This window comes from Thunnus thynnus, chromosome 24 (assembly GCF_963924715.1).
Source record: "Thunnus thynnus chromosome 24, fThuThy2.1, whole genome shotgun sequence".
NCBI lineage: Eukaryota > Metazoa > Chordata > Actinopteri > Scombriformes > Scombridae > Thunnus > Thunnus thynnus.
Window position 1 is genome coordinate 7827781 of NC_089540.1, and position 15352 is coordinate 7843132.

At 39.3% G+C, this 15352-nt stretch overlaps 1 protein-coding gene across 3 annotated transcripts in view; it reads left to right on the forward strand.

Annotated features, from left to right (window-relative positions):
- LOC137176834 (interleukin-1 receptor accessory protein-like 1) overlaps positions 1-15352 on the forward strand; it is a 301386-nt gene that overhangs the window by 151414 nt on the left and 134620 nt on the right. For all 3 annotated transcript variants that reach the window (XM_067582797.1, XM_067582799.1, XM_067582798.1), the window contains exons 4-5: positions 6238-6424; positions 8436-8589. In XM_067582797.1, the coding sequence (XP_067438898.1) occupies positions 6238-6424; positions 8436-8589 (341 nt within the window). The remainder of the gene's footprint in view (positions 1-6237; positions 6425-8435; positions 8590-15352) is intronic.

The window sequence follows — 15352 nt, forward strand, 5'->3', positions numbered from 1 at the left end:
TATTTCTTAAAATGCAAATGTATTATTTTGTTAAGTCATTTATAAGTCCATGAAGAATCATAACTCTGCATTGAAATCAGCCATACGCAACTTTTTCTTCATCTTTTTTTTTTCCCTCATTTCAATATGAATTCCTAACACAGAATTCACACATTAATCTGTGATCTAAAAAAGTCACTCACCTCCTGTGATTGAAAATGAACAGAGACAAAATAATGTATATAACCTGTTCACTTTTTGCCAGTTGCATGGATAATGGCTCATTTACGTTGCTGAAAGAAACTCCTTAGTTTTCCCAAAACAAAAATGACATTCAGCAACAGAACAACACAGACCTCTCATTCGTGGAATGACTGTGACTCGTTTACATTTTCTCACCAATATGGCGCATACCCTTGGTGCAACAGCCCATTCCGGCAGTAGCATTGCTAGTATGAAACGGTTTGCATTCGATATGCATAGCAGTATAGCTGCTCATACATTACACCCAGTGGGCCTGGGGACCAACGAGTAAGGTCATGGCGGAATACAATGGAGACAAATTGTATATGCTTGTTATGAAATCAGGTTGCTAACATAAAGATGAGTTGAGGATGTCATGGAATGGAAAATGAGTTCCCTGAGGGCATCAGCTAGGAAATGACTGAGTAATTCGTTTGCACACAAGAAGTGCTACTGTCAGTTCGAGACATACAACTCAAGGGAAGCCTTAAGGAATTCTCAAACTTGTTAGAAAATAAGTTTTTTATGTACCATACGTTTTTGGGATGAGATGATGCAGATGTATATGTCCTGCATTGTGTATTAACAGTAGGTTTAACGTTGGGGTCTGAAGACTCTGTGGGGTCTTCAAAGGTCTTCTCTAGAAATAATTTAAATGAAATACATCATATTACTGTAGCAATTCAAATGAGCAGTATTTAAACTCTCTGCATTAGCACTAGCCCAATTTCTTTCCTCTCATGTATTACCATGACATTTAAGTCATAAAGCTAAACATCTGCTTTCCTGCAGAAGGTCAATTAACAACACTTAACACCGTTTTGAATGTCTTTTTTTAATCCTCAAAGACTCTACTAACCATCCAGATGAATAAACATTCTGCCTGCTGCTCAATGAAAACGATTTTTAACCAGTTCCCAAGTTACAACTCTTGTTTCTAATCAATACGAAGATGGTAGTCGGAAATTACATACAGTATGTCTTATATAGTTTGCTCAATTTGTACAACGTGAACCAAATTTTAATAACAGATATATATATATTTGTCCATACTGATGTTCTGTTATGTAATATTTTCATACAAAATTGTCTTAATTTTTCTTGTGTCATGCATTTGTACCAGAGTGTTAACACTAGCAAAATCTTCCAATGTTGTCATACTGAGATCTGTGAGGTCTAATGAGTGTCCATTTGTCTTTAAAATATTTTCATATATCTAATGTAGCAAATGAAACAAGTAGATTTTTCATTATTTCAGCTCTGTAGCTCTGCTAAATTATAAAGAGACACTCATTTTCTGCAAGAGTATGTCAATAAATCAGTATTAATGTATTTTCTTTCAGCTGCAAGTTAGACTTCGCAAGTAATTACACATTTATTGCTCAGGAACCAAAAATTTAGATTAAAGTATGACATTTTACTGATTTGCATAATTGACCACATCATGTAAATAAAGTTGTACTTAAGTTATGTTCACATAAATATTCTTTGTTTTTGTGTGTCTTGTAAGGATTAGATATCACACAGTGCAGTTTCTTTGTGCGTGCTCATATGTGTGGATACAAGAGTGTAGACAGGTGCAGGCATGTGTTTTTCACAGCATGGCAAAACTAAATTATCCTCAGAGGTGTGTGCTCCTCCCTGAGAAATCATGTACTACAAGACAAGAGAGAAAAGGGCGGCTGGGCGGGTGAAGGCCGGGACAGAGACAAACCACGACTAGAGATGGGGAGGGAGGGAGGGAGAGAGAGAGAGAAGATGTGGATGGATTATAATTGAGGCAGGAATGGGTTGTTCCAGCATGGCAGACAAGCGCCACGCTCTTAGACAGGGGCTAAGTAGGAGCAAGTTGGCCCACAGTCAGATTTGGGAAGCTGGGGCGCTTAATCAACGTGGGCTTGTTGCTAGAGTTGACAAGTGAGTGATGAGCACGCGCTACAGGTAGGAGCCCCAGTCTTCCAACTACTCACTATGACCTTCGCTCTGGTCATAAATAATGCAGGAACCATAAAATACTGATTTAGGATAACTGGGCTGGCATTTGGTCTGGGTTAATCTTGGCCTGGTGTGGACAGGGAAGATAGTACAAGACTGCTGCGGGCTGATGTAATGGACATTGTGTTGTGGAAGTAAGTGCACATATGTTATAGGTGCACACCTGTGTTCAGACCTGTAATGCCTGAGTTCATTCATTATCTCTAGCTCAGTATCAAGACCACACTTCTGACCTCTCTCAGTCTCGTGCCAATTTGGACTTGGATATGTCTTGGTCTCTGCCACTTTTTGATGTTGACTGGACTTTTCCCTGCCTGTCTAAAGCCATTGCTACATCTGTCTCTTAAGCGACCTGGCACATCCAATCATGCCAAGCTGCATTAACTGCCGGGTATGTGCTTTTTCCGGAAGGGTCTTGGCTTTGTTTCCATCTGCCCCTCACTTCCTGACATTGGCCTGGTTGACATTCCTGTCCAAACTCGAGTACACAGTATGTTGATGCAAGTGGCAACAATGTAGATATTTTGAGCAGATGCCACCCATGTGTGGGGGCCCCATTGATGTGCTTCCCTTTCGCTTTAGGTACACACTTGTACTGTAGGTAGATGATGCAACATGGTAGAAAACAGCTTGTGGGGGAGACAGTTCCAGCAGTGTCACTCATTCTCCCCTCCACAGAAACCAGGGCAGACTTAAGGAAGCAAAAGGATGATCTATCAAATGCAGATCAATGTGGTCACAAAGAGTGAGGTGAAAAATTAAATTACAAACTTGAATAAATGATCAAAGAAACACATCAAATGCAGATGCTTCCATGTCAAAAATGTCAAACTATTCCTTAAATGTTCACTCCAGCACTACAAAACATTTAAGGCAATTTATACCTGGATTAAGACTCAGTTCAAGCTGGTCTTGGAATTTCACCCACAGTAACTACACTGCTATATACTGTAGAAACACACACACACATAAATAAATACACATACAGTCTGCTGCTAAGGGACACGGATGGCAGATGTTAGCAACATCTCTACTAAACCTGATGCCCTGCTTACAGGCGTGTGAAAAAGCTGCAGTGATGGAGGATGTGCCTGGTTGGATGGAGAGACAGCTAAACTTTCCTCTGGATTCTGATGAGACAATCGGGATGTTGCCATGTTAACAATGACAATTTTCTCAAATTAGAGTAGGCTGATACATAGGTTTCATTTTTCAGTGGTCATCAAGAATAGGTCAACATGCTATATGACATTTCTAAAGAGTTAATGCCTGTGGTGGGTTTATTTCACTGCCGTGTAATGACATTATGGTGAGGTAACCTTTAATCAACCTTTGGACCTCTCGCCTTGTGATGTATGCTTTACACTGAGAAAATTCTCTGCAAGCGTTATTGTTAGTTGAAAGCAAGGTCTAATGAGTTATCAGCAATTATTTCATCATCCAATTTCTATTAGAGAGGAGTTATTTTAATTAAGAGATTCATTAAGTTAGTTCATTAATTTCCCCGCAGGTGCCATGGATTCTCAGGAGAATTTCAAATCAATTCTGCTGCCTATTATTTAATAAAAGGGCAGAACAGTTGCTGAGTTAAAGGGCAGGTTCCATCTGGTTTCATCCACTGTTGGGTTAGATTCATTGACAGTCAATAGAATAAAAGAAGTAGTATGTATTAGATGGTTAGACAAATGGGTTGGAAGGTGGATGGTTCATATGTTATTTGGTTAAGTGGGATCCAGCTCTGGAAGTGGCAATGGTTCCACACATAAATATACATATTAACCCATGACAATTCAACCAATGTGGAATCCCATGAGTATCTTTCTGTACGGAGAGACTGCAGTATTTTTTTCCACATTAATGCCAATCAGAATTCTTTCAGGAGGCTGTTTAACTCCTAACTGACCATTTCACAAAATTTCACTACATTTGCCGCATATTGCAGCTCAAGTCCTCTGCCTGCCCTCCAGCTGTATACGATTGCTGTCAGCCTGACACTTCTCCCAGTTGATGTATGCAGGATGCTATCTATCATTGCTACGACATTGCAGATCCCCTTCAGTTTGACACATTTGACAGACACTCTTACCCATTAATGCCATGGTATCACCTAGCTTGTTATCACTGTATCTGCAGTATGCAGAGGGTTCCGCGAGCGTTGAATGCTCACTGCTCGGTGTACAGTAAGTCTCTAGAGTGTGCAGCAGTGGGATAATTTTTCTGCTTAGTTCCCTGGATAGGCTTCATGAATATTATACCTGCTGAGTGAATAGTCAAGAGATCACCTGGCTCTTCAGGCTCAAAAGTCATCGTGATGGATGTGAAATGTTGGAAAGACATTGTAGGACAAAGTGTTGGCCCACACCATCGATCACTCATGCGGAGCAGATGACACAATTCGCTCTCTCTCTTCCAGCGGGCGAGTTTATCAGCGCTGCCCAGAATATTTAACAGGGAAGAGAGCGCACCCGTGGGATCTCATTTGCACAGGTGTCCATCTGGTAGAAGTTGTCTGGGATAATCTCCACATCATGTTACATTTGCATCTGTGCTTCATTAAAATGGCACACTTACTGTACTGTAAGCGGAGAGTCCAGCGCTGGCCAGTTCGAAGGGCGAGGGATTGTTTGCCGACACTGTAGCGAAGACCAGTGTGTGTTGTACTAATCCACGAGGCAGCTAATGCTGCACAATTATGTAAGGATTTAACATGTTTGTAATTGTTTGTTGGTTCAGCTCAATTTGTGTAACCAGCTTTAGTTGGAAAATTAGCAATGAGATTTTCCTAAACACTGCCAATTTGTTTGGTCTTTTAACCAGGAGGGATTTGCTGCAGTCAAGCCATAGTACTTGTCAATCGTGACAGTCTTATTAGCCAGTTTGGGCAAAGAAAAGGTGCTCTTATTGAATTCATTGATCATCAAGGACCTGTGCTGCTGTTCTTCTCATTCAAATAGCACAACTTTCACAGTAAATCAATGTGTTCATTGATCCCCATGTTCTGTTAAGAATTATTCAAGCAGCAGATCCAATCTTAAAATCACTGTTCCATTAATGACCCACACAGGATCGCTGTAAATGCTTAGCAGCTGTATCTTTTCCTCTCATGTGGTTGTGGAGCATCGGTCTCCCTGGCAGGACTGGATCATGATCAGAATCCAACAAGGTTCTGTATTTACACACAAGAGCGCGCAATCCAGTTTGGTTTAGTACTTAATGAATGACAAGTGGCCCTGCAGAACACAAGTGAAGGTATACTACACCAAGCAGTAAGATGAAATGTTTATTCCACTGTGGATGATACGCACCGGTATCTTTGGTCCCAGGCAAGCATGTAGTCTCCAAACATTACAAGTAATGTTGCATTTTACGCCTGCTCCCCCTTGTGTTATAAATTCTCTTCTTTATGTATATGACCTGAGTAGCTACAGTACATCAATTGTAGCAAGTAATTTTCTGCTACCTCGCACTGTATCTGCTTAACACGTGAAAACAAAAGGCTCAATCTGCAAGTGCTGTTGACACTCAGAGCTGTCGCTCCATGTTACCTCCTGTGTCCCTGCCCCTGTATACACACACATGTACATTATACATACACATGCACACATTTCCAGTTTTCAATTAATAGTTTAGAGAGGTAGGCTCATCATGCATTACTGGTATTCATACTTGAATGGATGAGAAAACATTGTATGATTCTGTAATTGTCCAGATTAAGGGTCATATTAGAGATGATGATTCTCTGTGCTTTACAGGAACATTTTCAGCCAAGAAAAATTGTGAAAATTATTAATTGCTTTCCAGTGCAAGGTTTTTCTCTGCCCGCCTCTGCTGCATTTAATGATTCAAATAGAATCTGAGGACTGAGCCTTGTGGAGATTTTGATAGCACAGACACAGAGCTTATGTGAAGCCAGAGATGGACTGCTGGCAGATTTTGGCTGCATCTGGCAAAACTTCAATATTATACAGTTATACAAATCTATTTCTGTGACTGATTTGTTTATTTTTTTTGTTTTTGCAGGAACTCCACATACTGCATGAAAGTGTCCATGTCTCTCACAGTGGCGGAGAATGACACAGACCTCTGCTACAACTCCAAAATGAGGTTTTTTGAGAAGGCAGAACTGAGCAAAAGCAAAGACATCACCTGCCCTGGCATTGAGGATTATATACAGCCAGGAGTAGAGCCTGAGATTGTATGGTATAAGGTAAGATAACCTCTTTTTGTTAGTTGTTTGCCTGAGTAATGAATATAATTTCAAGCACTGATTAAAGTGCAAGATGTTGTCTAAACAAAAGGTTTTATCTGTCAACCCATTATGCAAGGTATTAGAAATAGCCTTTCAATTAAAATGACAGACTTCACAGGAAGTTCTTACCTTGTTAAGGTCAGCTATATTCAGATCTAATTAGCTTGAAATACCATCTAATTAAAAAGCATCAAAAAATAAATATATAATTGATAAAAATACATTTTCTTTATATCTATACTTCTGTTTTTCATGTTTTAAACTTGAACTTTCTCTTCCTCCTTATGGAGAGTTGCAGTGCCCACAGTGTAACTGACCCGGTCAGGCCTCCCGTGTCCGACAGGCCACTTGGACAGAGCTGTTAGGTGAAGCTTGGAGGGCAATTTATCAAATGTGAAAGTGTGCTGGATTCTGGGCTGCTGCTGGACATTTGGGTGCCCTAAGCGTAATTGCTAAGCATAATGACTGTGGGCTCTAAACCCTCCAGTTATTGGCTCTCGCTTCATCAGTGGGGGCTGATTGAATTCTGGGAGGCCCATCTTGGACCACAGTTCGAAACCAAACCCACAGTGCCCCAGTTTCCTTTGCCTCAGGTGCTCTGTGGCCCAAAATCTGAAAGGCTGTTTCTGAAGTTCATTTACAGAATAATCCTTTACTTTTGTGTGATTTTTGGTGTTTCAGTCTTTTGTAACTTTCCACAGCTTTTATAAAGACTTTTATTCTCTACCTTCAGTTATCGCAAGTAGCCCTACAAGTCTTTAAAGCACCGCAGTCCGTGTAGAATTTACTGAACATTTACCCAGCCGTTACCTACCATCAGTCCTTCTTTCAAAACCTCAGACATTTAATCTTAATTGAGACTGAGCTCAAATTGGCCAGAGACAGACCGACTTTGAGTTGAGATTTAACTGTGATTTACCCACAAGACATTCAATCAGATTCAAATGTGCACCAGTGGTGTTGGCATTAGAGTATCAGCATAGTACACTCAGATTATAAAGGACACCCTGTGCATCTGTTTGAATATGATTGGCTGTTACAAGACAGCTGATAACTGATCAGTGAGAACTAACGTTGTGGTTCGTTTATGAAATTTCTTCTCATTACACACATAAGGAAAAATGTCACAGATGATTTGCTCTCAAATCCAAACATACTCAACAAGATTGGAAAATAATGGTGCATCACACACTACAGTATTTGATAATGGTATCTACACATTATCTCTCTCTCTCTCTTTGCCCCTCACCTACTACAGCTTCTCCCCATTTCTTCTCCTTGTCCTTGTCTTCTCCTTGATTTGTCATGTGAGACACATTAGCCTCTGTAGTTCTGGATACATCTATCAACCTTTCTTCCATTTTGACTATTCATGAAACTCTTAAGCTAATGTACATCATCTTAGCTGCCAACAATTTTAAAGGTCTGCGCCTCTCCACCTTTGAGTTGATACATGTCTTATATTGGATATTGTGGTAAAGTAGTTATTGATGAGATTCTCACATATATCAAACCAATATAGTATGTAGTCCTGCCTCAGAATCATAAACACACTAAATTCAATCCCCTGAATCACTATTCAACTGAAGTAGTGTCTGGATGATTGGACTGCACCAAACGTATGTTGGAAATTTTGCATGATGCGGAGAAAGTTTGTGCATGAGGTATACTATGGGGTATAATTATTTGGGAAGCTGCTATAGTTCTTTATGACAAGATGTTTAAAACAAAGGGCCCTCTATGGAATTAGCCTTTTTTAAATTCAATATGCATAAAGATAAGACAAAATATAAAGTGTCATGTCTCTTCTCAGTTTCTAATGATTAGAGGTATGAAAGTGAAAGACTGTTTCCTGCTGATTTCAAACAGAAGTTATAACTGAATGCCAACAGGACAACTGACCCGGTGAATTTACTTTATACTAATGTGCTGTATCCCCATCGGTGTGTTTTCTTTATTTTAAATGTAGGAATGCAAGCCAAAGCAGTGGAGACAGACCATAGAAAGAAGGAGGGACACTCTGTCCATCAAGGAAGTACGGGAAGATGACATTGGGAATTACACCTGTGAATTACAGTTTGGGAACTTTGTGGTACGGAGGACCACCGAGCTGTCCGTCACAGGTAAAGAAAAATTTCTTCAATGCTGCGAATTCTTTCATTGCAGAGTCTTTGACATTTACTGAAAGAGTTGCAGCGAGTCTGAATTGCTGCTGAGCTTGCAACAGCACAACAGAACTCCAATAACTGCACACTGGAAGCCTCCATGCAAATATATTTTTTTATTTATTGCATTCAAAACAAAAGTATTTCCACTAACTAATATACCCATTGTTGCTCATGCCTTTGTGCACAGTTTTTGACACTGTGATAGGGCAAAAAAAGTCACCTCAGCTTGTTGTAATAAAATGAAGCTAAAATGAAACTCCCTGCACCTTTTGCCTAAGGGTTGCAGTCAATAGCCCGACTGTCTCTGTGACTTCTAGCCTCCTTTAATTGCTAAGTAGTGGAATTCACACAGAGCTACTTCAGCACTTTTTTTCTTAAGGCTGCTGAAATATTTAAGCCTGAACCTAAAGTGGGTGACAGACTGCTTGCCACTGACACTGTCACAGCCAAGGTTGACACAGCAGGCACTGAAGATAGGGAGAACCCCAAATTTACAACTTAATTATACCTTTTTTTCTTTTTCTTTTTTTCTCTTTTGTTTATCTGATTTGAATTAGCTTTGGCAAAACAAGAACAGAGAGCTGATACAGACTTTTAAATTTGTATTTTGATTTAAGGTGGTTTAACAGTTTGATTTATTTGGCTTCTTATGAATGAATCGTCACAGAAACAATACTTATATCACTTTACAGAAATAAAATGGTACTACACTGTATACAGAAAAAAGTTATTTTAAAAGTTGAGCCCACGTTCATTAGAATGCTTTGTACAGTTTCACATGACAACAGCTCCTCTTCTCTGTGACTCATTTGGCTGAGCTCACTTTTCCTGAGGTGGCTCACGTCTGTAAGGATACAGACGAACGCAGGCTGACGCACACTGAAGCAAAGCAGAGAGCAAGTGAAGAGGTTTCAGATGGATAGGGGGCTGTTACGTTTCAGTGCTGCAGCCATCGCGCATTGTGGGTGTGAGGGTCAGGTGAAGTGTTTGCTGTTAACTGCTACCTGATTACACTTTACAGTCCCTTTAAAGAGACAAAGACAGACTCCACTGAAGGCCAAGCTAAGTCATAAATCATTTTCTCACCAACCTCAAAATGTCATCCTGGGGGGAATAGTCTTAATCTCTCTATCTACTTTCAGCATTTCAAAACAATTGGCAAAAGATGATTGATGATTGAGCCATGGCAGTAAAAGCGGCATTTATGTTTTTTTCAATAGAAATGTACTGTAGGACTGTTCCACCTGTGTCTGTGTGGGTTTTCAGTAAGGTTGCCAGTCTGCATGTAAGTGTGAATATATCTCTTTTTAGCCCTTGACAGACTGACAGCTAGTCTAGGATGTACCCTGCCTCTTACCCATTGCATGCTGGGATAGGCTCTAGCCTTCACAACCCTTATGTGGTATAGAAAATAGATGGAGGGTTATACATCAAGTATTTTTTTTATGCTTTTATTTAAGATTCGGTTGTCGGTATGTGTGAGTGAAAAGGAAGTGATTGCTTTTATTTTGGTAGAATTTCCTCCATCAGTCCTATAATTTACTTTAATGTTTTGTGTAGAAAATATACGTAATGTAACAGCAGTGCCGAAATTTAGTTCCAGGAACTTGTTCCTTAAGTGGATGGAGAACAGTGGAAACAAAAGCAGAACCTGTGATACTGTGGTAAACTACAAATTAGGTTACATTTCAAGACATTCCTGCAGTGGAAATTGGCCTTAAGTATTTCACACAGAGATCTGTGGTTCAGACATGACCCTTCCCTCTGCATACTTTTTAATTTTTCTTTTTTTATATGGACTAAGTATACATGAAGCTTTATGTAATATTATCATCAACCTCCTACAGATCATTTCAATTCACAATCAAAACCCTTGACACTCCCCTCTTTACCAACAGGCAGACCCTCTCAAAGCAGTGCATAGGACAAAAGGTCAGATTCCCTTTGATTATAATGAGAACCGCTAAAATCATAATGAGGTCCCTTGCTGGGTGATTGGAAGCAACATTCATTTTTAAATGAAATTTGGGGTTTTATGACTTCTTTGTAAGGTGCACCGTTTGATGTCTTTGATTAAGAACTGCAGAATAAAGGAACAGTGATGAAATAGATATACAGGGGATCAGCAACTTTGGTGCATAAAATAAACTGTCAGTGTAGCTGAGCTGGGACTGATGCTGGTAACCTGCTTTTCTTATATCGAACTAGCACACAATGATGTGTGTTTGGTTAAGGAAGGGAAGGGGTGTGCTTTGCAGTGCGAGCATGTAAATATCCAAAAATCCTCTCTATTTTCACTCTGCTGCACCCAGTCTAATAATTTGGCTTGCCCTGCCAACTAGAAATGACAACATGCTTTTTCCGCAACCTGTGCAGCAGTGTTGTGGCTGGATCAGAGGTTCAGCAGACTTGTACTTTTCAACCTACAGAGGTCAGATTAGCAGCAATAGTGTGGAGGTACTCTTTAACATTTGATCTTTATCTGGATATCTTATCTAAATCTGAAGAAAAGCATTTTAAGAAAGCTGTAAATTCACACAGAAGGCATTGCAATTGAATGGGACTGGATTGACTTGACCACATTTGGAGAGAATTGTGATCAGACCTCAAGTGTAAAGGCAATCTGCAAACGTTGGCCACATTGTTTGAAGAATAAAATCAGCCAAGATGTTGATGCCCATCAAAAAGCAATAGACGTGCCTTTCCTCAGCAAAGGAAAAATAAGCAAAACCCATGTAGCAGCTTCACTTTGTGAGATTCTCGAAGTACCATTCAATGGAAAAAATGAGGAATGATGTAACCGATTGGGTAGTTGGGCTAACACCAATGCTAACAAGCATGTCCACTAGCAATGATTACCTTCTTGTAGTGGCTCCTTAAAACTATGAGTGTCCCACTTTGCATCCCTTGACCTGGGATGTCCCATGTTTGTTGATACAAGTTTGTTGACATTTTTGCCTTGTAAATTGCACACTGAGATATCAGGTAGTGATCAGATGTATTCAGATATATATTGCATGTTAATACCCAGCGGAACTGAGGTCTTTTTGACGATTGTCCATGTGCTGGTATGCATTGATTTTTATACATATCAACAGATCAACAGACATCTGGAAAGGCTTTGTGTTGTAATTACCCAGCAGCAAGATTTAGCAAAAATCTCACTGTGTAGCCCCTGCTTACTTCTATTGCTACTTTCTATTCTACCTTTCAAATTTAGCGAGTAAATTATGTTTACAGCAAGACAACGATCCTTAGGCTACCTTAACATGCAGTGTTAGCAAGCTAACAAGCTGAAATCATCCAAACACAGTAGAACTGAGACAGCAAAGTCATCATATAGAAACACAACCAGCTGCTCATAACTGTAAGAACAATATGTTCATCAGAAGCTTTAGGATAAACTTTTGTTTGTTTACTTTTTAATATTGGAATCATTGTTTCATGCATCCTGACCTGGCACATCTGGGATGTCATTTCCTATAATATATGCAATCCTGTCACCATGATGAATGCTGTTAGAGCTGAAACATATTGATTTTATTATACTTCTGTCTAGTCTATTGTTCTCCAAGTGCAGCTAAATGACTTGAGTTTTGCTGAGTAAAAATAAATGTGGCATTTGTTTTGATGGTGGTGGTGAGAGCAGCACAGACTGCCAGTAGCACAATAACACCAACTGGAAAAGACACACAAGATGACAACCTGTACATCATGCACACTTACATAAAAATTAATAATATTAAATATCCCTTCAGAACTCACTTGATGAACATTAAAATATTAACAGGGCTTCTATGTCCTTGTTAATCCTAATAAAGTGTGTACCTCATCAGATCAATATGACAGTATTGCCTCTATTCTGCAGTATATCTAAAGTATATCTCCTGCCAGCACCATTTGGTGGCTATTACAAATTTCCTCTCATATTCATGAGTTGACTCATTAGCATATGAAGGTGGTTGGAATATAATTGCTCCTTTAATTGATGGAAGATAATTAATCTGGCCAAGGTGCTGGTAGAAAGGAGGAGACGACGAGTGGATTCAGAAAGTAATCTTTTTTTGTGTGAGTGAATTTGATACACTGTGTAATCAGGTATTTGATGAGGTTTATACATTTGAGCGGGTTTTTTATATATATATCATTACCTTTGATATTTTGTCACTTTATTAGAGAACATACTTACGAATAAAAATGAAGCTTGTCATTTTTCTGTAAGTAATTTGAATTCATCGCCTCCTGCTGTGGCCGATGGTGCATTTGACTCTGAATGTTCAAGAGGGAGTTATTTATTACAGCACAGCATTGTGTTTACTTGCCAAATTTGAAATGTGTTTGTTGTGTGTGTGTGTGTGTGTGTGTGTGTGTGTGTGTGTGTGTGTGTGTGTGTGTGTGCTGATGTCATTGCATTTATATTTGTGGAAGTTGCTTGTAAGAAAGAGACATAGATACTTGCTGGATCTCAACGCTCGGTTCATATTCATATTACGGCCGCTTTGGTGTCATTCCCTCTGCATGGCATTATGATCTTCACACCCTCATGATGTTCTGAAGCAGTGGCACGGGCCCTTGTATGTGACCCGTTCTCACCACACATCCCATCACAGTGGGGATTCAGTGGATTAATTAAGGTTGTCACTCAAGCATCCGGTTGCTGCAGAGTATTTTCAACCTTCTGGCTTTTCCACGAGTGCTTGGACCCGGCTTGTTTTTTTATCTCTTGTGATGAAACAGACAATATGTTGATGTGAAAAACGGGGAGGAGGGAAGCATTCAATGACACAATATGTCTTTGTGCCTGCTTGCCAGACTGTAAAGTTCGCACTGTAGTTACTATTGCATATTGAACGGGCAGCTAATCTTTTGCTTCTCAGTAGCACATTAACAGTGTGGGTGATGATGAAGCTGTTATAATTACTTGGCTTTCTAAATAGCATTTCCATTATTACATTTGCTATGTAACTTGCACAAAAATAACTGTCTTTCATAACTGTAAGTATTTGATTACTACAGGTTGCTCAGTTGCATTTAACATCAACCAGACATTTCCTAGTCACTATTTTTTTTCACTTTAGAGCAATGGCAACAAGCTGTAAACACTGTCATAATATCATGTTTAAGACGAACTTATTAGCAAAGTTGCTTAATTATGCATCCCATCAGGTATGGATAAACATTAGCATTCATGTGGAGTCATGTTTCATCCCTCTTATTCTTTTAGCTCTATTTTGCTTTCATCCGTTGTTATTATAAAAATATTGATTATAGCAGCTTTAAGAAAATCACCTATTATGATGAGTATTGGATTGACCTGAGGTAATATTTGGCAAAGAGTTCAGCCTATAGGGATTGACATGGTAGGTGAAAGAGGGAGGGTTTGAAGTAGGAAGAGCTATAATACATGATATAATACTTGAGCATGGAACAGGTAACAGTATGTGTGAAAAACAACCTGCATTCACTCATTTTTTATAGCTTTCTATTGCATTTCACAGTGCTCATCAGTCTCATCTACAAGAATCACATCTAGCCACAACTCCTCCCCAAAATCACCACTATTAGTTTGTGATCACTACACAGTTGCATGATAACAAATGCGTCAACACCATGACAACTGAAAAAACTCCATTCGCCGATAAAGCATGTGAGATGTGGCTGAGAGCCCTGTAAATGCTAGTAAATAAAGCCTTATGTTTATTTTTCATGCAAAAGAGGAAAAAAATAGTTACAGTAATGACAGAGTGAGTGGAAATAAGGAAAAACAGTCCCCAGTGTGACTACCACACACAGTTTACTGTCACCCTGCAGATTCCCTGTGAGGAGGAAGGCAACCATGTTCCGTTCTGAAATACACTTCAAGCTGAGTGAATAGCTCTTAAAGCATGATGGATGGCTTTTTGATTAAGTCAAATGATTTTTTCATGTGCCCCGCTGTTTATTTTCTTAAATGAATTACTTGATGAGGGTCTCTGGAGAATTAGACAAGCCATGCACATGTGATACTGTCTTGTGTTTTTTGTTGTTTTTTTTTCTCATAAAAAGTAATTTTTTTTCACTGAAGTAAACATAAGGATAATGCAAAACATAATGTCTGAAATGGCAAGTTAATTTTGTTATTATAGTTTTACTATTTTAAGATTTATGATATCATTTTTTTTATCACCTCCTTTTTCTGCCTTAGTCCTTGCCTCGCCATTTGTCACATCCCACCCCTGCCATACTCTCATACCCCAGTCAAGACCAAATATCAATCAGAGTCGAAAGGCAGAACTTGAGGCTTTCCTTTACAGCCAATAATGGAAAGTCTCAAGCTGGGCTTTGACAGTGCCTTTTTTTTCTTTTTCTTCCTCTTCTTCTGTGTCTTCCTCTACTGCCACCCACTAAATTGTACAGTCAACAGTGGCACCAAATTGAAGGCCTTGTTGCAAAAGGACATGACCATGATAACACCATTCAGAAATCAATATTATATATTGCCACTTGGGATCTATCTTACAGTCTTACAGCAAAGAGAAAAAAAGCTCCGTGACTACAGGGTGTACAATTGGGATAAATGCATAATATGAGGAGAATAAGACTATGTAGTGCAAATGGAGACTTTAACATGCCGATACTCCATCAGTATTTAGCTCTGTATCAGATATAGTCTGAAAAAACTCTGCATCAAGGACATTGTTTCTGTTCAGTGCAAGTGGAAATTTTTCCAAGCAGTCTC